The sequence below is a fragment of the Pongo abelii genome, chromosome 16 (assembly GCF_028885655.2).
Source record: "Pongo abelii isolate AG06213 chromosome 16, NHGRI_mPonAbe1-v2.0_pri, whole genome shotgun sequence".
Classification (NCBI taxonomy): Eukaryota; Metazoa; Chordata; class Mammalia; order Primates; family Hominidae; genus Pongo; species Pongo abelii.
In genome coordinates this window covers 21335583-21358299 of record NC_072001.2, presented here as the reverse complement: position 1 = coordinate 21358299, position 22717 = coordinate 21335583, and the positions used below count along the sequence as shown (strand labels likewise).

General features: G+C 41.3%; 1 protein-coding gene across 1 annotated transcript in view; it reads right to left on the bottom strand.

Annotated features, from left to right (window-relative positions):
• Nucleotides 1-285: 285 nt before the first annotated feature.
• LOC112131786 (E3 ubiquitin-protein ligase HERC2-like) overlaps nt 286-22717 on the bottom strand; it is a 38338-nt gene continuing 15906 nt past the window's right edge. Inside the window, exons 6-10 of the mRNA XM_063716510.1 lie at nt 9097-9211; nt 2648-2757; nt 2071-2180; nt 1391-1558; nt 286-362 (exon numbers count right to left, since the gene is read on the bottom strand). Coding sequence (XP_063572580.1) covers nt 344-362; nt 1391-1558; nt 2071-2180; nt 2648-2757; nt 9097-9169 — 480 coding nt within the window. The 5' untranslated portion in view covers nt 9170-9211 and the 3' untranslated portion in view covers nt 286-343. The remainder of the gene's footprint in view (nt 363-1390; nt 1559-2070; nt 2181-2647; nt 2758-9096; nt 9212-22717) is intronic.

Sequence of the window (22717 nt, the reverse complement as noted above, 5' to 3'; positions counted from 1 at the left end):
CCTCAGCTTGCTCATCATTCACTCTCAACACGGATAACACCTTCAACTGCAAACATGTTTAAAAACCACAGGCCAGCTCCCCCTACCAATATCAGAAAAAGCAAGTCTCCACACAGGCCCAGGATGAGAACCTACAAGTGGTACTAGCTACAAAACACATGGAGAACAGGGTTCTTGCACACACACCTTATGAGATGTTGGAGAGCTATACGGCAAAGGCATCTACAGGGTGTAGCCAGACGGTCTAAAAGGGCTGTGACAAAAACCGCCATTTGTTGCAGATCAATGGCAAGCTCGTTGTCTTGTGGAAGGGTGAGGTACCTCAGGAAACTCTCACTGGGGCTCAGAGGGCCAGACAAAAGCTAGAAAGGAAAAGTAAACAAACATTCAGAAATGGTGGGAAAAATTAAAGTAACACAGTTAGCCTTTACCCACTCTTTATATGTTGGTATTGACTCATTTGACCCATCAAATGACAATGCTGATGATACAGTTATACTATACAGCTATGTATTTGTGCAGCATATAAACTGTGTAAATGTCTAAATTTGCGGTATACATGTACACAACATTGACTGTGCGTGTATACATTTATGATACCACAGGTAAGTTGAATCCACACAGATTACTAACATGAGCAAACCACCCTACAGGCCTAGGAGCCCTGGAGAAAGGCAGAAGCACCTCTGTGGGAACCCAGCACAGCATATCAAGCTGGCCTTGAAATCTAAAACCAAAACCTTTATTTTAATCTAAACATTGCCCACTCTGGAGAACGCCGACTTTCATTTGCAAATTAAATCATAGTTCTAATTCTTCTAAAGGCAGAAGAGTCCTATTATCATTAGCTTAAAGACTGCCAAATAATAGAAAAATTAAACCAAAGCATGATATTGAAATGCCTAAGACTTTCCCAAAAAGATGCAAAATCCAACTTGTACTTGACCTGTAAAGACCAGCAGTCCTGGAGGTTTAGGCCCAGGGCCCCACACGCCTGCTCCTCCCCCAGCTCGGCATCCACACCTGTTAAGGGGGGAGCTGGTACTAAACAGAGTGACAGCTCAAGTGATATGCCCTTCACAGAGCCCAGTACATAGGAAGGACCAACAAAGCAGGCCGCTCTTTTCGTCATTCTTTTCTGGTATTGATTTAAAAGTGCGTGTTTCAAGCTTGGTTCTGTGCTGACAAGGAAGTCGGTGCTCACTGATCCGAGTCTTCTCCACAAACAAGTGACCTCCTATACCTGTCTAATCTGACTCGCTGCTGTTACCACCAAACACACACATGCCAGAGAAAAACACTGCCGCGGACACACACGCTGGTCTTGCGTGAAAAATAAGTAGACTCAAGTGCCACCTACACACAAAGTTCCATCATGACACTCACGTACATGTCGCCGTTGGAGTGAGGCATATCCTTCCTGCAAATGATGCTCTGGAACCTTTGCAGCAAGGGCAAAAGTGGGGCACTGGTGCCCTGGGCAGAACGCTCATTGTCAGTCTCCTGTGCCCCGCTGTCCCACAGCTGAAGCAACAACAGGATGGCAGACAACATTTGGCTAAAGGAGAAAACATATTTATTCCTTGTAAAAACAGATTAACTTCTTTTCTTCATGGTTGATCAAAAATAAAAGCAAACAGCTAGATAGAAGTGAAGCAATACTTGGGATATTAAAGGAAATGAAAGTAAAGCCGTGGTAATTAAATCACTGAATTGACACCGAGACTTTAGCATAAGACATTGCCTTCTGCTGATAGGAAAGACCAGTTAAGAAGCTCAAAGAGCACGTTTACATGGAACTTCTAGGATCTTAAATTCATGGAATAAAAATAATTAAATGAGAAAAACTGAAAGAAAAAAAAAAGAACAGTTCCCAGGCTAGAAAACTGAGCATAAAAGAGGAAGAGAAGAAAAGGTAAAGAGAGAGCGAGCTCTGGGACATGGTTCTCTGGTTACAGAGCACCACATCTGCTGCAGTCACACACGATTTAGTGAAATGCACACAACGCAACAGGTATTTGGACACAGAGGTGCTTCCCCAAAGCATTTCCAGTCTGCGGCAGCCCTCACCTCAACGTGCCTCTCTGCACAGCCAGCTCCAGCAGGATGGCCAGGGCCAAGTGCTGGTCCTGCAGGGGGATGCTTCTGGCCCTTTCGTGCCTGGTGTTCCATGAACATCCCTGAAATGAAAGCAGTGGATGCAGGAACAAAGCGACCTCCAGAAAGACAGTATGCTTACAATCACACTTAACATGTTTACTACACGCTCCCTCCCAAGGAAGGATATATTTTTAATATTTAGAATCAAGTTTCTGAGACTTGCTACTCAAATTTTTCAGAGATTTTTAAAGTATACAATTAACTTACAGAAATGTATTTTATTTAAAGTGTTCATTCAGATACTATATTACAGTAGATGACATACTCCAAGTGTGTGAAGCATGAAATAATTTATCTCATTATCCAAAACATAAGCAGAAGAATAGCTATCTTTTCCAGTTTCAATGATGTGTAAGACTATACCAGTATCAACCTCCTCCTACAGAATTAGAGAACCAATTTCTAAAACCACCTGAGGATCTGGAGGCAAAATGTCTATACTAATTTCTATCTCTGATCAAAGATTACCTGGTTGCTTACTCCATACCCAGCTCTCCAGAATTGACTTGGCCCTATATACAGGTGCAGGAGTTTCATCTTTTTTCTCTTTGTCATCCAGATCTTCTTTCTTTGTTCCACTTGATTCGACACTATCATCTGCAGAATTAAAATTTTTTTAATCTGTAATCGCTTTTCAGAATGCCATACCATTAGTCTCTGCAAATGTCCCTCCCCGAAAAGTTACAACACACATCATTAACTGAATGTTTGACAACTTAAAAATAAAATACATCAATCATACCTGTAACAGATCCAGTATAATTTTCATAAACAAACCAATATATCGGCCAGGAGTGGTGGCTTACGCCTGTGATCCCAGCACTCTAAGAGGCCGAGGTGGGTGGATCACGAGGTCAGAAGATGGAGACCATGTTGGTTAACACGATGAAACCCTGTCTCTACTAAAAATACAAAAAAATGGCCAGGTATGATGGTGGACGCCTATAGTTCCAGCTACACGGGAGGCTGAGGCAGGACCATGGCGTGAACCTGGGAGGCAGAGCTTGCAGTGAGCTGAGATGGCACCACTGCACTCCAGCCTGGGAAACAGAGCAAGACTCCATCTGGAAAAAAAAAAAAAAAAAAAAAAGAAACCAATATATCAAATTATTTAAAGTGTGTCTTCCAAAATGATATTTCATTAACTTCCTAGTAGATTTCACAACTGAGAAACTTAGTTTTTGATATTTACCTACTTCAATTTCACACCAATTGCTTTTATCCAGTGAGTCCCAGTGCTTGCGTACCCATGGGAAAATGGAGGGTGTAGAAAAGGAGTACAATTCAAAAATCTTTTAACTCTTTACAAGGCCCTACTCCACTGCCAACCGGGAAGCACTGCTATGCAGGGGCACTGTCACTGATAGCATAATTCAAGAGCACTGGGACAAAAAGGAAAAGCTGAGAAAAATGACTTTAGGCCACTGAATGTAAAGTTTCAGTCAAAAACAACTGTCATAAAACTCCTTACATAGTAAGCGAAGAGAAGAGAGAAATAACCTGAACCTTGAAGTCTAAACACCTTCCATCACAGAAGGCTGTGACTAAACATCTAAACAACATAATTAGAAAAATGTATCTCAGTCGGTGAAAAACATGATATCCCATCCAGATTACAAATAATGAGTATCTAAAAATCTCTAAGGAAACAGTTCCTCTGTTTACAACATTTCTGACACCAAATGTATGGAATTTTGCACCAAGCAATTCTCCAGTTCTCTGCGACACCCAGCTGTGTGTCCCACAGTGCAATTCAATTTTGAAACTAACTACCTAGAATTAGCACAGACCCCACACGTTAATAACAGCAGAGAAAAGGTGAATGCTGAAAAAAATATCCAAAGAACTAATGGCTGAAAACTTCCTAGGTTCGGCAAATGACATAAACCTAGGCAGATTGAAGAATCTGTGCAAAGCCCACACAAGATATCCTAAAGGAAGCCATGACGAGGCACATCATGATCAGCTGCTAAACACTAAGGACAAAACCTTTTGAAAAGTGCCACAGAAAGTAGATATAGAAGAATGTCTTGTGTGGCCTGAAATTAAGACCAAATATTATGTGCTGCCTTGAGATCGGTAAAATCAAGAAGGCCTCAATAGCCTAACCACAAGGTCTCCCTGGAGCTCTGCTCTCAGGTATAAGATCCCAAAGCCAAACAACCTCCTTATCATGGAGACCCGACCCCAGCCTGCTCATCCCTGCCGGCCCAGAGATATTCAAACAAGCCAATCACATCTTCCCATGGGAAGCAAGGTCACCTCACCCTCCTGTTACTACAAAATATGTCTCCCACAGCCCCTGGTGGTTCACTCTGTTCCCAAGTGCAGCCCCCATGTGGCATGCGGTGTCCCCCACCCCCAGGGCTGTGAGCATGTGTGACTAATAAACCGCTATTTCATCTGTGCAATGTCGGTGTCCTATGTTCAGCCATCCCATATCCCTAGGGCAGGAATCTTCTAGGGTTATAAACAGAACTTTAATCAACCTCTCCTTGGTTATTTTACTGGTTCCATGATACAGCTTTTTCTGTGCAAAAGATCTGAACAGGAACTTCACAGAGGATACAAGAGTGGCAAAAAAGAACATGATATTCAGCATCCTTAGCCATTACGGAAGTGCAATTAAAACCGCAATGAGATCCCACTAGACTTGTTAGAATGGCTCAATTGAAAAACACTGATAACATCAAGTGCTAACAAAGACACAGAGCAACAGAAACGTGACAGATTGCCAGTGGGAATGCAAGCTAAAACAGCGTCCAGTTTACCAAGGTAGACACCTCATGTCACAGAATACAGAGTAGAACCCAGCCAGGAACACAGCTCAGGTGAGAACACAGGTGCTGGCTCTAAATGCCACACTCTGCCCTATGTGTGTGTGTGTGTGGTCACTAACCACAGCCCACTGGCCAAACCCAGCCCACAGCCTCTTTGTGTATGGTCTGAAAGCAGAGAAAGTATTTTACTTTTGTTGTTGTTTTGAGACAGAGTCTTGGCTCACCACAACCTCTGCCTCCCAGGTTCAAGCGATTCTCCCAGGTTCAAGTGATTCTCGTGCCTCAGCCTCCGAGGAGCTGGGATTACAGGCATGCATCACCATGCCCGGCTAATTTTTTGTTTTTAGTAGAGATGGGGTTTCACCATGCTGGCCAGGCTGGTCTCGAACTCCTGACCTCAGGTGATCCACCTGCCTCGGCCTCTAAAAGTGCTGGGATTACAGGTGTGAGCCACCATGCCCGGCCACCGTATTTTATATTTTTTAATAATTGAAAAACAATCAAAAGGAAAACAGTGTTTTGTGACTTGCAAACATTCTGAGGACTTCATCTTTTGTGTCCATAAATAAACTTTACAGAATGAACGTCCCCTGCCCGCTGACGCAGTATTGTCTGTGGCTACTTTGGCACTACAGCTGCAAGGTCCCATGGCTATGACAGAGACCATAGGGTCCATTGAGGCCTTAAAATATTTACTATCTGGCCCTTTAGAGAAAGTAGGCCACCCCTACCCTACATCTGGCTATAAATTTTACACATTTGACAAATTCTGAGACCCTGTCTCAGAAAATAAGATAAAATATTCATAGTCTTAATAATGGAAAACAAAAACATTTATTGAATGTCAAAACATCTCCCTAACACCCCGAATCAGTTGGGATCTACATAAAGAACAATTACGCTCTGCTTTCTAACCATGATTTTTAAAAGAACAAAGGACAAAAAAATTCATGAAATGTGAGCCATCCATGGTGGCTCATGCCTGTAATCCCAGCGCTTTGGGAGGCCAAGGTGGGCAGATCATGAGGTCAGGAGTTCAAGACCAGCCTGACCAAGATGGTGAAACTCTGTCTTTATTAAAAATACAACAATTAGCTGGGCATGGTGGAGGGTGCCTATAATCCTAGCTACTCAGGAGGCTGAGGCAGAGAACTGCTTGAACCCAGGAGGCAGTGGTTGCAGTGAGCCAAAATCATGCCACTGCACTCCAGCCTGAGCGACAGAGCAAGACTCCCTCTGAAGAGGAAAAAACAAAAAAATTCATCAAATATAATGAATAAAACATATACTTTGGATTTTGCCATGTACTTAGCTTTTTTTCTTAGAGCACCTTTTAGAACTATTGTTTCACAGAAAACACTTTGGGAAATGTTTTAATTTATAAACAAATACTGGAGGGCTAGGAAGAAGAGGTTAAAACTTTTAAAAATATACAGAATGAATTACTGATACAATAAAAAAAAAAAAAGGTTGCTGATTCCTGTCTTGGAAGACACTGTCATATGGACACTCTTAGCCTCAGCATCCACAGGTCCAGAAAGGGAAAATTTCAAGTCAGAGAGAATTCTCTATATATATACCATTTATTTGGAACATTCAGCCCTCAAGATCCCAACATCATGACCTCAGTTTCAACACAACTGTCCTTAGTCCTCATGTCACTGCTTTTGGTGCTGCTTGTTATCAAGGCAGTGGAAGCCAGTGATGCAACTGCTCTCTCGTTAAAAGGTGTGGTTCTCAGTATTACAGGCATTTGTACTTGCTTGCGGGTATACGCACAAAAGAAAAAACTGAACAGATGTGACTTTGAAGGGCCTAATGAATGAAACCTCACTCCGAAAACCTTTGTGCTACTGAAACTAAATGTAAGCTTTGGTGTCTGAAAGTTTCCAAGAATTAGTAAGTAGGAGAGTTTTACTTTCTGAGTTGTTTCCATGAAATGGGAACAAATTGGTACATAAATGGATTTTGCCCAGAATCCTAGGAAATCACCACTGTTCAGTTGTAATCACCGCCTCCTAAATCACTGAGTCTGTTCTCTGTATTTTATTAGACTTTTGTCATCTCCCAAGTTAATACTGTATTTAGATATCCAATAGTCAGCCAAAAAGGGAAACATTTATCTCTGGGAAGAAAAAAAATCATTTAGAAAAATGTATTCAGTGTATCTAACACTGAAATGGAGAAAAGACTTAATGTTAAAGGGAAAAAAAAACACTACAGACATTGACATAGAAAAGAGATTTAATGTTAAAAAAAAAACTTTATATTAACTGAGTAACACCTCCTGATGAGAAGTGCTATATTAAATATAAACCCAATATGTTGTTTAAAAAAAAAAAGATGAAAATCAAAAGCACTACGCAGAGTGAAAGAAGCCAGACACAGAAGAACCTGACTACATGATTCCATTTATGGAGTTCTAGAACAGGCACAATTTGTCAGTGCTGGAGAAACATCAGGGCAGCTATTGCCTCTGGGAAGAAGGGGCAGGACACCAGAGAACTTTCTGAGCAAGAGTCATGATAAAGATGTGGGTTACACAGGTTACATTTGTCAAAACTTGTGAAATGGTAAACTCAAAATAGATGCGTTTCATTATATATAAATTTTACCTGAAAGTCAAAAACAAAGTTGAACTAGAATCAATTACATACATGAGTGTCTAAGGAGCTAGGTGAGACAAACAGTAGATGGACAGACAGCAGGATGTGGAGCCAAATACAGTGGCAGAACATGGAGGTGGGTCTGCAGCCACTCACTGTACACGTCAGTTATTGTGTGTGTGTGTATGAATGTTTTCAAACAAATATAAAAAATAAATTAAAAAAAAACACGGGTAACTCTGCTTGACACTGAAACTGAAAAGGGAGACTAATACTTTTTCCCATGGTTTGTTTTGTGTTTTTTGTTTTTGTTTTTTTGAGATGGAGTGTCACTCTGTCGCCCAGCCTGGAGTGCAGTAGCACAATCTCTGCTCACTGCAACCTCCACCTCCTGGCTTCAAGCAATTCTCCTGCCTTGCCCTCCCAAGTAGCTGGGATTACAGGCGCCCACCACTATGCCTGGCTAATTTTTGTATTTTGTAGTAGAGATGGGGTTTCACCATGTTGGCCAGGCTTGTCTCAAACTCCCAACCTCAAATGATCTGCCCACCTCAGCCTTCCCAAAGTGCTAGAATTACAGGCATGATCCACCGCACCTGGTCCCCATGTATTTTCAAGTGGACACCATTCCAATTCATTCCACAAAAGAAGAAGAAATACTTGCTGGGTGCGGTGGATCATGCCTGTAATCCCAGCACTTTGGGAGGCTGAGGCGGGTGGATCACGAGGTCAGGAGATCGAGACCATCCTGGCTAATACAGTGAAACCCCATCTCTACTAAAATACACAAAAAATTAGCCGGGCGTGGTGGCGGGCGCCTGTAGTTCCAGCTACTCAGGAGGCTGAGGCAGGAGAATGGCGTGAACCTGGGAGGCGGAACTTGAAGTGAGCCGAAATCGTGCCACTGCACTCCAGCCTGGGTGACAGAGCAAGACTCCATCTCAAAAAAAAAAAAAAAGAAGAAGAAATACTTTCTTCAGTCTAACGCTCTCCCAACTGAGCTATTTCAACTTAGAATAAATACTTTCTAAACTGGTAGCTTTATCCACATTGATGACTCTCAAGTAGGGGGACCAACAAACTTCAACAATGGTTCTCAACCAAGGATCTTTTCAGATTCAACAAGTTTAGGGTGTATACAAGCACCCATTTCTTTTAAACCTCAATGGGGACTCTGAAACACAGCCACTGTTATGAACAACCTAATGATAGTATTATTGAGCATTCAAAATTACAATGCTAAATAACATCGTTCAATGGCATTTCCTTGCAGGCCAAAGGCTTCCAAAAAGTGTTTAATACACCCCCAAAGAACACCACAAATGCAGCAAGATGGTTTTGCAATAAAAATGCCTTCAAATCACATAAAACAATAAAATCCAGGCAGCTTGTATTAACTACCATTTTAGACAACAATCTCCAAAGTAAAAAGCAAAACTTCAAAGAGTTAAGCTCAAAGCTCTTGTTCCTATAGCACATTACAAAATTTCTATAAAATGCATTTTATAACGGTCTTTACAAAATAAAAAACACTAGTTAAAGTCCCTTACCTTTTCTAGGAGGGAGCTCTCCATTCTGGGTTGATTCAGTTCCAGTGTATACAATTTCTCCATCTTTAACCATTTCATTCCACAGACCACACAGCCCATTTCTTGAGAATACAAGCTGGCAATGATAAACGAGATAAGCTTACAGAGTGCTCACACTCACATTGCAATTTTTAAAGAATGATATGGAAAAAAAATCTCAATCCCCCTTATGTATTCAATCATTCGGTAATAAAATCAATGATTTACTGAATTAGTGACTTAATCATTTTACATTTCATGGAAGTCATTCAAGAAATATAAATGAAAAGGTGCATAATAGTGTAAATACTATGCTACCTCTTATGTAACATACAAGAAAAAAGACACATGGTCGGGCGAGGTGGCTTATGCTTGTAGTCCCAGCACTTTGGGAGGCTGAACAGGGCACATCACCTGGGATCAGGAATTTGAGACCAGCCTGGCCAACATGGTGAAACCCCGTCCCAACTAAAAATATAAAAAAATTAGCTAGGCGTGGTGGCGGGTGCCTGTAATCCCAGCTACTCAGGAAGTTGAGGCAAGAGAATCGCTTGAACCCAGGAGGCATAGGTTGCAGTGAGCTGAGATCGCGCCACTGCAATCAGCCTGAGTGACAAGAGCGAGACTCGGTCTCAAAAAAAAAAAAGAAAAAAGAAAAAAAAGACAGACACACAAACACACACACGTGCATGTGCTCTGAAAAGATAAACCAAAAGCAAGTACCAATGACTACCTTTGGGGAAATGGGGAGGGGACATGGACAAAGGCAGCAGGACCAGAAAAAGCAACAACATTGTGAGTATACTTTATAAGTCTTTACTTCTGAAACATACATGACTTTCATCCTCAAAAATTAAAATTAAATCATAAAAAAGCAAAACCTACAACTGGCAACAAGCAAATTAACCCATGCATATACAAAGAAAAGTAGGTCAAGGGACTTTTGAACTATATATCATTAATAGAATATACTATAATGAAAAATAAAATCTTTTATTTATTGGTATTGATAATATTGTCACAATTTTAGAACTACTTCATGTTGCACAATAAAGCAATGTAAATACAACAAAACATGTTTATGATAAAGTATTAAATGTTATTAGAAATTAAGACTTTAGGCTGGCCATGGTGGCTCACACCCGTAATCCCAGCATTTGGGAGGCCAAGGCAGGTAAATTACTTGAGGTCAGGAGTTCATGACCAGCCAGGCCAACACGGTGAAACCCCATCTCTACTAAAAGTATAAAAAATTAGCCAGGTGTGCTGGTGCATGCCTGTAATCCCAGTCACTCAGGAGGCTGAAGCAGAAGACTAGCATGAACCCAGGAGGCAGAGGTTTCAGTGAGCCGAGATTATGTCACTGCACTCCAGCCGGGGTAAACAGAGTGAGACTCCATCTCAAAAAAAAAAAAATTAAGGTTTCCAGTGGAAAAGAGGAAAAAAATCATAGAAATTTTGAAAAACAAGTTAAATTGGAAAGCTATGAACTTTATTTTTGAATATATTTGCTTACTCTGTTTTTGAAAGGACTAGAATCAAAGGCAATCGGACAGCACGCACCCAGATTTTGGTTTCTCAGAACCATTTCCCAATAAAAGATGCTAGGGCTCTTGGGAAAATAAATAGATTCAAGGGCTAGGGCAGACAAAGATGAGCCTGGAATATCTTGTTTCCTCAAAGAAAAAGCTGTTAATGTCCAGGTGCGGTTGCTCATGCCTATAATCCTAGCACTTTGGGAGGCTGAGGTGGGCAGATCACTTGAGGTCAGGAGTTCGAGACCAACCTAGCCAACATGGTGAAACCCTGCCTCTTCTAAAAATACAAAAAGTAGTTGGGCATGGTGGCAGGTGCCCATAATCCCAGCTACTCAGGAGGCTGAGGCAGGAGAAGAGCCTGAACCCAGGAGGTGGAGGTTGCAGTGAGCCGAGTCTATGCCACTGCACTCCAGCCTGGGTGACAGAGCAAGACTTTATCTCAAAAAAAAAAAAAAAAAAGCAGCTGCTCAAAGACTGATAGGGACTCCTGGCTAAATTTATAATAATTATAATATCTGTGAGCATCAAAATCAAAAACGCCTTTGCTTGCTAACATCTGTGAGTCAGAAAAGGCTTCCCACAACAGGAAAAGGGAGCATTTCAGACACTGGGGGAAGGCATCCATTCTGAAAACTGCGTATGTGACAGAAGCTCCCTTGTCTGGCAAAAAAAAAAAAAAGCCATTTTTAATCAAAAGAGGCACAGATGTTTGCCCATCTTTTTTTTTTTTTTTTAACTTCTGTGGATACACACTAGTTGTATGTATATATACAAATGGGTTACATGAGCTATTTTCACACAGGCATACTATGCGTAATAATCACATCACCGTAAATGGAGTACTCAATACCTAAAGCATTTATCCGTTGCATTACAAATAATCCAATTATACTGTTATTTTTAAATGGACAATAAATTGACTGTAGTCACCGTGTAATGCTGTCAAGTACTAGATTTTATATATTCTATCTAACTCTTTTTTTTTTTTTGAGACGGATCTCGTTCTGGCACTAGGCTGGAGTGCAGTGGCACGATCTTGGCTCACTGCAACCTTTGCCTTCTGGGTTCAAGGGATTCTCCTGCCTCAGCCTCCCGAGTAGCTGGGACTACAGGCTCACACCACCACACCCAGCTAATTTTTGTATTTTTGGTAGAGATGGGGTTCACCATGTTGGCCAGGATGGTCTGGGTCTCCTGACCTCATGATCCACCTGCCTCGGCCTCCCAAAGAGCTGGGATCACAGGTGTAAACCACTGTGCCCAGCCCTATCTAACTCCATTTTTATACCCATTAACCATCTGCACTTCACCCCCACTTTATCCTTCCCAGTCTCTGATAACCATCATTCTACTCTATCTCCATGAGTTCAATTACTTTCATTTGCTTAGCTCCTACAAATAAGTGAGAACATGCAAAGTTTGTTTTTCTGGGTCTGGCTCATGACATTCTGTTCCTGACTTAGCATAATGACCTCCAGTTCTATCCATGTTGTTGCAAATGACAGTATCCCATTCTTTTTTATGGCTAAATAGTACTCCATTGAGTATATATGCCACATTTTCTTCATCCATTCATCTGCTGGGAACACTTAGGTTGCTTCCAAATGTTGGCTATTGAGAATAGCGCTGCAGTAAACATGAGAGTGTACATATTTCTTCAACATACTGATATTCTTTCCTCTGGGTATATACCTACCAGCAGTGGGATTGCTGAATCATATGATAGTCCTATTTTTAGTTTTTTGAGGAACCTCCAAGCTAATCTCCATAATGGCTGTGCTAATTTACATTCCCACCAACTGTGCACAAGGGTTCCCTTTTCTCTATATTCTTGCCAGCATTTGTTCTTGTCTTTTGGATATAAGTCATTTTAATTAGGGAGAGACAATATCTCGTTGTAGTTTTGATTTGCATTTCTCTAACGATCAACCATGTTCAGCACCTGTTCATATTGCCTGTTTGTCATTTGTATATCTTCTTTTGAGAAATGTCTGTTCAAATATTTTGCCCATTTTCATTGGATTATTAGATTTTTTTCCTACAGACTTGCTTGAGCTAATTATATATTCTGGTTATTAATCCCTTGTCAGATGGATAGTTTGCAAACATTTTCTCCCATTCTGTGGGTTGTCTCTTCATTTTGTTGATTGTTTCCTTTGCTGTGCAGCTTTTTAACTCGATGTGATCCCACTTGTCCATTTTAGCTCTGGTTGCCTGTGTTTACGAAGTATTGCTCAAGAAATCATTACCCAGTGCAATGTCCTGGAGAGCCTCCCCAATGTTTTCTTTTAGCACTTTCATAGTCTGAAGTCTTAGGTTTAAGTCTTTACTCCATTTTGATGTGATTTCTGTATATGGTGAGAGATAGCGGTCCAGTTTCATTTTTCTGCATATGGGTGTCCCATTTTCCCAGCACCCTTTATCAATGAGGCTATCCTTTCCCTCATATATCCTCCGGGCACCTCTGTCAAAGGTGAGTTCACTGTAGATGTATGGATCTGTCTCTGGGTTCTCTATTCTGTTCCATTGGTCTACGTGTCTGTTTTTATACCAGTACCATGCTGTTTTGGTATACCTTTCTAGCAAACTTTGCACTTGATCTAAGCCAAAAAAGACTAGGAAGTGATTGTAGTATAATTTTAAGTCAGGTAATACAATTTCTCCAGTTTTGTTTTTTGCTCAGGATGGCTTTGGCTATTCTGTCTCTTTTGTGATTCCATGTAAATTTCAGGATTTTTTTTTCTATTTCTGTGAAGAATGTCATTGGTATTTTGAAAGGGATTACATTGAACGTGTAGATTGCTTTGGGTAGTACAGACATTTTAACAATATTGATTCTTCCAATCCATGAACACGGAGTATCTTTTCCTTTTTTGTGTGTCTCCTTCAATTTTCTGCATCAATGTTTTACAGTTTTCGTGGTAGAGATCTTTTCACTTCTTGGGTTAGGATTATTCCTACATATTTTCCTTTATTTGTACCTATTATAAATGGAATGATTTTTCTTGATTTATTTTTCATATTGTTCACTGTCGACATATAGAAATGCTACTGATTTGGCCAGGCAGAGTGGCTCATACCTGTAATCCCAGCACTTTGGGAGGCCGAGGCAGGCAGATCACCTGAGGTCAGGAGTTCAAGAGCAGCCTGGCCAATGTGGTGAAACCGTCTCTACTAAAAATACAAAAATTAGCCAGGCCTGATGGCAGGCGCCTGTAATCCCAGCTACTCAGGCGGCTAAGGCAGGAGGATCGCTTGAACCCAAGAGGCAGAGGTTGCAGTGAGCCGAGACTGCGCCATTGCTTTCCAGCCTGGGCCACAGAGTGAGACTCCATCTCAAAAAAAAAAAAAAAGAGAGAGAGAGAAATGCTACTGATTTTAGTATGTTAATTTAGTATCCTGCAATTTTACTGAATTTATCAGTTCTAATCATTTTTTAGTGGAGTTTTTAGGTTTTTCCAATTATAACAATCATCTGCAAACAAGAATAACTTGGCTTGTTCATTTCCAATTTGGATGCCCTTTATTTCTTCTTTTTTTTTTTTTTTTTTTTTTTTTTCTGAGATGGAGTCTTGCTCTGTAGCCCAGTCTGGAATATAGCGGCACAATCTCAGCTCACTGCAATCTCCACCTCCGGGGTTCAAGTGATTTCCCTGCCTCAGCCTCCCAAGTAGCTGGGACAACAGACACCCGCCACCACGCCTAGCTAATTTTTATATTTTTAGTAGAGATAGCATATCACCATGTTGGCCAGTCTGGTCTCAAACTCCTGACCTCAAGTGATTCACTCACCTCAGCCTCCCAAAGGGCTGGGATTACAGGTGTGAGCCACTGCACCCGGCCTTTCTGTCTCTTATCTGACTCCTCTAGCAAGGGCTTCCAGTATTATACTGAATAATAGTGGTGACAGTGGGCATCCTTGTCTTGTTATGGATCTTAGAGGAAAGGCTTTCAGTTTTTCACCTTTCAGTATGATACTAGCTGTGCGTCAGTTGTATATGACTTTTATTGCGTTGAGGTGTGTTCCTTCTATAACCAGTTTTTTTCGAGTTTTTATCATGAAAGGATGTTGAATTTTATCAAATGCCTTTTCAGCATGAATTTAAATGATCATATGGTTTTTTATCCTTCATTCTACTGATATGATGTATCAAACTGATTGATTTGGATATGGTGAAACATCCTGGCATCCCTGGGATAAACCCCACTTTGGTCATGATGAATGATCTTTTAATGTGTTGTTGAATTCGGTTTGCAGGTATTTTCTTGGGTATTTCTGCATCAATGTTCATCTGGGATACTGGCCTGTTTTCTTTTTTTTGATTATGTTTTTGTCTGGTTTTGATATCAGGGTAATACTGGCCTTTTAGAATACGTTTGGAAGTATTCCCTCCTCCTCTATTTTTCAGAATAGTTTCACTAGGATTGGTAATAGTTCTTCTTTCAATGTTTGGTAAAATTCAGCAGTGAAGTTATTGGGTCCCGGGCTTTTCTTTGCTGGAAGACTTTATTATTACAGTTTCAATCTCACTACCTGTTACTGTTACGTTCAGGTTCTGGATTTCTTCATGGTTCAAACTTGGAAGGCTGGATGTGCCTGTGAAATTATCCATTTCTTTTTTTCTTTTTTTTTTTTTTTAGACACAGTCTCACTCTGTCACCCAGGCTGGAGTGCAGTAACATGATCTCAGCTCACTGCAAACTCCATCTCTCAGGCTCAAGTGATTCTCGTGCCTCAGCCTTCCAAGTGGCTGGAATTACAGGCATGCAACACCATGCCTGGTTAATTTTTGTATTTTTAGTAGAGATGGAGTTTCACCATGTCGGCCAGACTGGTCTCGAACTCCTGACCTCAAGTGATCCACCCGCCGCAGCCTCCCAAAGTGCTGTGATTACAGGCATGAGCCACCGCGCCCAGCCTGCAAACTTATGCATTTCTTCCAGGTTTTCCAAGTTATTGACATATAGCTGTTCACAGCCTCTAATGACCCTTTGAATTTCTGCAATATCAGTTGTAATACCTACTTTTTCACCTCTGATTTATTTGGGTCTTCTTTTTCTCTTAGCCTGCCTGAAGGCTTGTCAATTTCATTTATCTTTTAGAAAAACCAACTTTTCATTTCACTGATCTTTTGTATTATTTTCTTCATTTCAACTCCATTTTATTTCTGCTCTGATCTTTATTATTTCTGTCCTTCTAATTATGGGTTTGGTTAGCTCCTTCTTTTCTAGTTCTTTAAGATGTATCATTAGGTTATTTATTTGAAGTTTTTCTACTTTTTTCATTTTCCTCTTAGTACTGCTTTCACTATATCCTACAGGTTTCGTATGCTGTATTGCCATTGCCATTTGTTTCAAGAAATTGTTTAATTTCATTCTTAATTTCTTCACTGACCTGTTGGTCATTCAGGAGCATATTGTTTAATTCCCATGTGTTGGTGGAGTTTCCAAAATTCCTTGCTATTGATTTTTAGTTATAGTCCATTGTGATCAGAGAAGATACTTAACATAATTTTTTTAACTTATATATGGCAAAAGACAGGAATCTACCTTCATTCTTCTGCATATGAATATCAAGTTTTCCCAGCACCATTTATTGAAGAGTCTGTCTTTTCCCCAGTGTATGTTCTTGGTACCTTTGTTAAAAATGAGTTCACCGTAGGTGTGCGGATTTGTTTCTGGATTCTCTATTCTGTTCCGTTGGTCTATGTGTTTGTTTTTATGCTAGTACTATGCTGTTTTGGTTACTATAGCTCTGTAGTATAATTTGAATTAAGGTAATCTGATTCCTCCAGTTTGTTTCTTTTTAATTAAGAGAGCTTCGGCTATTATGGGTTTTTTGTGGTTCAACATGAATTTTAGGATTTTTTTTTTTCTGTTTCTGTGAAGAATGTCATTGGTATTTCACTAGGGATTGCACTGAATTGGTAGATTGCTTTGGGTAGTATGGACATTTTAACAATATTGGTTCTTCCAATCCATGAAGATGAAATATTTTTCCATTTTTTGTGTCCTCTTTAATGTCTTTCATCAGCGTTTTAGAGTTTTCATTACAGAGATCTTTGTAATGATCTTCTTTGGTTACTTCCTAGGCATTTAATTTCATGTGTGGCTACCGTAAATGGGATTACTTTTCTAATTTCTTTTTCATATTGTTTACTGTTGGCACATAGAAATGCTACTGATTTTTTATGTTGATTTTGTATACTGCAACTGTACTGAATTTATCAGATCTAATCATTTTCTTCTGGAGTCTTTAGGTTTTTCCAAATATAAGATCATATCATCTGCAAACAAGGATAATTTGACTTCCTCCTTTCCAATGTGAAGGCCTTTTATTTCTTTCTCTTGTCTGACTGCTCTAGCAAGAACTTCCAGTACTATGTTGAATAACGGTGGCCACACTGAGCATCCTTGTCATGTTCCAGATCTTAGAGGAAAGGCTTTCAGTTTTTCACCATTCAGTATGATACTAGCTGTGCGTCTGTCATATATGGCTTTTATTATGTTGAGATATGTTTCTTCCATAACCAGTTTTAAGAGGTTTTATCATGAAAGGATGCTGAATTTTATCAAATGCCTTTTCAGCATCAATTGAAATAATCACATGGTTTTTATCCTTCTGTTGACACGATGTATCACACCGATTAATTTGCATATGCTGAACCATCCTTGTACCCCAGGGATAAACCCCACTTGGTCACGATAAATGATCTTTCTAATGTATTGCTGAATTTGGTTTGCTAGTATTTTGTTGAGGATATTTACATCAATATTCATCAGAGACACTGGCCTGTAGTATTCTTTCTTTGATGTGTCTTTGTCTGCTTTTAGTATCAAGGTTTGAATTTTTAATGACTTATTTTGTGGCCTAACATATGGTCTAACCTCGAGGATGATCCATGTGCTAAAGAGAACAATGTACATTCTGCAGCCATCAGATGAAACGTTCTAGAAATATCTATTAAATCCATTTGGTCTACAGTGCAGATTAAGTTTGATGTTTCTTTGTTAATTTTGTCTGGATGATCTGTCCAATGCTGAAAGTGGAGTGTTGAAGCCTCCGTCTATTAATGTATTAAGGCCTATCTCTCTCTTTAGCTGTAATATTTGTTTTATGTATCTGGGTGATCTAGTGTTGAGTGCATATACACATATATTTATAATAGTTACAGCCTCTTGCTGAATTGGCCCCTTTATCATTACATAATGACTTTTTTGGTCTCCTTTTATAGTTTTGGTCTTGAAATCTATTTGGTCTGATATAACCACTATGCTTTTCTTTGATTTCCATTTGCCTCTCCCTTTTTCCATCCCCCTGCACCGTCCTGAAGAGGTGGTCTCCAATTTGAAGAAGCATGCAGCCAATGAACTGCCTGTAGGGAGGGGCAGCCTCCAAGGGCCCAGGGTTTCAGTCCCACAACCACAATGGATCCAATTCTACCAACGAGGACCTGAGCTCCAGGTGACAGTGTGCCCTAGCCAACATCTTGACTACAGTCTGTGAAACCTGAAGTAGAGGACAGAACTAAGCTATGGCCAGACTCCTGACCCACAGAAACTGTGAGAGTGTAAATGCTTGTTGTTACAAGCTGCCAAATTTGTGGTTGGTAACTTGTTCTGTAGCGACAGCAAGCAAGCCAGCATCCTTCAGTTTTTGTAGAAAGAACAGCTTTCTCTCAGCACTCTTATTTTTTCTGTTCACATCACTAACAGGATAACTGCCATAAACATACTTGAAACCAAAACATATGACTTTTGGTAAAAATATCAGCTGGTGGGGGAGAGGTAAACTCCTTCCTAAAAAGTGAGCCCTGGCCAGGTATAGTGACTCACATCTCTAATCCCAGCACCTTGGAAGACTGAGGCAAGAGAATCACTTGTGCCCAGGAGTTCAAAACCAATCTAGGCAACATAGCAAGACCCTGTCTCTACAAAAAAATTGTAAAATTAGCCAGAAGGCTGGGCATGGTGGCTCACACCTGTAATCCCAGCACTTGGGAGGCCAAGGCAGGTGAACTGTTTGAGCTCAGGAGTACAAGACCAGCCCTGGCAACATGGCAAAACCCCATCTCTACCAAAAATACAAAAAATTAGCCAGGGGTGGTGGCGCACGTGTACTCCCAGCTACTTGGAAGGCTGAGGTGGGAGAATTGCTTGAGATCAGGAGGTAGAGGCTGCAATGAGTTGAGATCACTCCACTGTACTCCAGCCTGGGCAATAGAGCAAGACCCTATCAAAAAAATTTTTTAATTTAAATTTAAAAAATAAAAATAATATAAAAAATAAAATTAAAAAGGAAGCCGAAAGCATTCAGGGCCCCTGAAGTTTAACCAGTGAATGGAAAGGTTTGACTCTTCTACTCATTCAGAGGAGGGCAGTGAATACGTGCACTGGGGTTCAGTCCAAACCCTACCACAGTGCACATGATAAGAGGCTAACAGTGGCCAGAACTCACAGCCCCATGTGGGCCGTGCTGCAGGAGTTACAGACTATCTTTAGGCACTCAAGGGAATATGACACTTGATCTGCGTCTTAAAGTGTTTCAGAAAACAGAAACAGAGAAGATGAATTAAGAAGCTATTACTGGCTGGGCGCGGTGGCTGACACCTGTAATCCCAGCACTTTGGGAGTCCGAAGCGGACGGATCATGAGGTCAGGAGATCAAGACCATCCTAGCTAACACGACAAAACCCCATCTCTACTAAAAATACAAAAAATTAGCTGAGTGTGGTGGCATGCGCCTATAGTCCCAGCTACGTGGGAGGCTGAGGCAAGGGAATTGCTTGAACTTGGGAGGCGGACATTGCAGTGAGCAGAGATCCCATCACTGCACTCCAGCCTGGGTGACACAGTGAGACAGCATCTCAAACAAAACAAAAAAGGCTATTACCAAGGGTCCAAAAAAGAAAGGATGAGAGTCGAAGTCAAGACAGGGAGGTACAGTCTTTAAGATTATTTCAGGCAGGGCACGGTGGCTCACATCTGTAATCCCAGCACTTTGGGAGGCCAAGGTGGGCAGACTGCTTGAGCCCCAGAGTTCGAGACCAGCCGGAGCAACATGGTGAAACCCAGTCTCTACAAAAAATACAAAAATTAACCAGGCGTGGTGGTATGCACCTGTAGTCTCACTACTCAGGGGACTGAGGTGGGAGGATCACCTGAGCCTGGGGAGGTTAAGGCTGCAGTGAGCCGTGATGGTGCCACTGCATTCCAGCCTGGGCAACAGAGTGAGACCCTGACTTAAAAAGAAACTATTTCAAATCACATCAGTTAAATCAAATGTGAAAGGGAAAATAAGGGAGGGAACAGAAGAGGAATGAGAATTAGTTCTGTTTTAACCACTAAGATTTGCACTAACTACTGAACATAAACATGGAGCTCCTCCCCACTCCACCAACCCTCAGTAAATATAGATCCAGATCTTAGCAGAGTGTTCAGGGCTAGAGACTCAAATCTGGGAGTAGTCAACAAATGGACTGTAGGTGATGTCCTGGAGAAGATGCCAACACCCAAGCAGAGAGGGGAGACCCCTGCCCAGCCCTGAAAGCACTCTGAGATCGCCCCAGACTGGCTGGGATCCACACACCAGTGTTCTGCGGTACAGCCTAGATTGAGAAACATTGGTGTTACAGAGGTACCATTTAAAAAAAAAAAGCCAAAAGATGAAACATTTAAAGACTAAGCCAAGGAGGAAGCCCAGTTTACATGGAAACAAGAATAATTACCACCACCTTTCAATTATTACCTGGGAAGGAAGAGGATAGGCCAGACCTTGTCCTTCTGAGTGACAAGGAATTCTTTTTTGGAAGGTGGAGACTGGACTCCTGGAGGGACAAGCACTATGGAAGCCTCCTAGGAACTGATGACCAAAATAAATGGTAAGCACCATTCAAAAAACAATTTGGGCACCTTAAAGGTGGAACATTACTAAGGCAATAAAGCAAGCCTCACTGGAGGAAGTCTCCAGAGAGTTAGACTGTGAACAAGCAAAAGTGAAGCCCAGGAGAAGAGCTCTCCAGATGACACACAGTACAGGATCCTGACTGAGGAAGCAGCAGCCTGGGAACAACTGGAAGACAGCCATGGCACTGATAAGAACAGGGACTACAGGCAGGGTGTGGTGGCTCACGCCGTAATCCCAGAGATTTGGGAGGCCAAGGCAGAAGAACTGCTTGAGTCCAAGAGTTCAAGAGCAGCCTGGGCAACATGGTAAGACCGTGTCTCTACAGAAATATAAAAATTAGCCAAGTACATGGCACACGCCTATAATCCCAGCTACTGGGGAGTCTACAGCAGGAGGGTCACCTGCACCCAGGTGTTTGACTCTGATCACACCACAGCACTCCAACCTGGGTGACAGAGACCCTATTCATTAAAAAAAAAAAAAAAAGAAAGAAAGAAAGAAAAAGAAAAAAAAGAATGAGACTTTCCATTTGTAAAATGAGAGTATTTATTTCTACAACTGTCTCCAATTAGCTTTTTATTAGTAGCTGACTTACCTAAACGTGCCCAGTAGGTTTTCAACTTTTGACTTTTTTGGTTCAGATCCCAGATGCTTCTAATTAGGTTATTTGGGCTGAGAACTCTTTTCCAATTTTTTCCAATCTCACATTCCTATCTCACACCTCTGAAATGACATGCCAAGTAAAGGCACTTTCATCATCAAAAGACCCCAGCAAAAGAGGCAGTAACAGGCTCACTTTTTGTAAGTTAGTAAACTGAAGCTCAGAGGTTCAATGACTTGACCAAAGGCCACACAACACTGAGGCTGTGAGAGGTGGGATTTGGGAAGAGGCCCAACTCCAAGGCTTATTCGCTTCCTACCAACACCATAACACGCACCCACACCTGCAGCACGGCAGCCAGGGCAAGCCTTCATGCTCCCATATGTAGGCCACCAATACTTTAATACCAATCAGGACTAGGCAAGCAAACCGTTAAGGCATTTTTTTTTTTTTTTTTTTTTTTGAGACGGAGTCTCGCTCTGTCGCCCAGGCTGGAGTGCAGTGGTGCCATCTTGGCTCACTGCAAGCTCCACCTCCTGGGTTCATGCCATTCTCCTGCCTCAGCCTCCCAAGTAGCTGGGACTACAGGCACCCGCCACCAGGCCTGGCTAATTTTTTGTGTATTTTTAGTAGAGTTGGGGTTTCACCGTGTTAGCCAGGATGGTCTTGATCTCTTGATCTCGTGATCTGCCCGCCTTGGCCTCCCAAAGTGCTGGGATTACAGGCGTAAGCCACCGCATCCGGCCCGTTAAGGCATTTATTAAAGTGCCTTCAGAACAATAGAGTCAGGCAGTAAAATCCAAAACTGAATAATATAACAAATGAATATCTGATTAATGTATAGGTTAGAAAATGTTTCTTTTTCATGTCCTTACAATTTGACAGAAAAGTAATATCTTCAAATATTTGCAGATGAGTAGAGGTATATGGCTTTTTTTCTGAAATCTACAGAAAAATACTAAACACCTACTGAACACAGGACAACATATGAAAAAATGTTAAGAACAGATTCCTGGAACAATTAGAAAGGTCAGACAGGAACATTAAGTACGTCGATTTGAAGACATCTGAGAAGCAGCAAGGGAGTGACGTCTTCCTATAGCCTAAGACCCACGAGAGGAAGAAAGAGGCCCAGACAACCTAAGCAAGCAGGGATGAGACTGAGAAGCAAAACGGAGCTTCTGAGAGACTCCCAGGGCCCTCATACAAGAGAAAGAGGCCTGGAAGACCCCATGCTCTGAGCTGGAACCTCAAAGGGCCACACACCAGAAATATGGGCGAGTTAGAAGTAGACCAGCCTTCACAGAAAACCAGCCCAGTTCCGCATTCTCTCAATTTCCAGCAGGACTGCAGTGACCTAGGATTGCCTAGAACATCCTCTCTGGAGGAAGATATTGCTCCTCGATTTATTGCTACAATATTGCATATACAATATCTGGAAGTCAGGCAAAAATAATAATGACAAAGATACAAGACCGCATCATTGTAAAACGAAAAAAAATAGAAGTCAATAGGACAGACCAAAAGTGGATCCTGAAAACAGAAATATAAAGACTT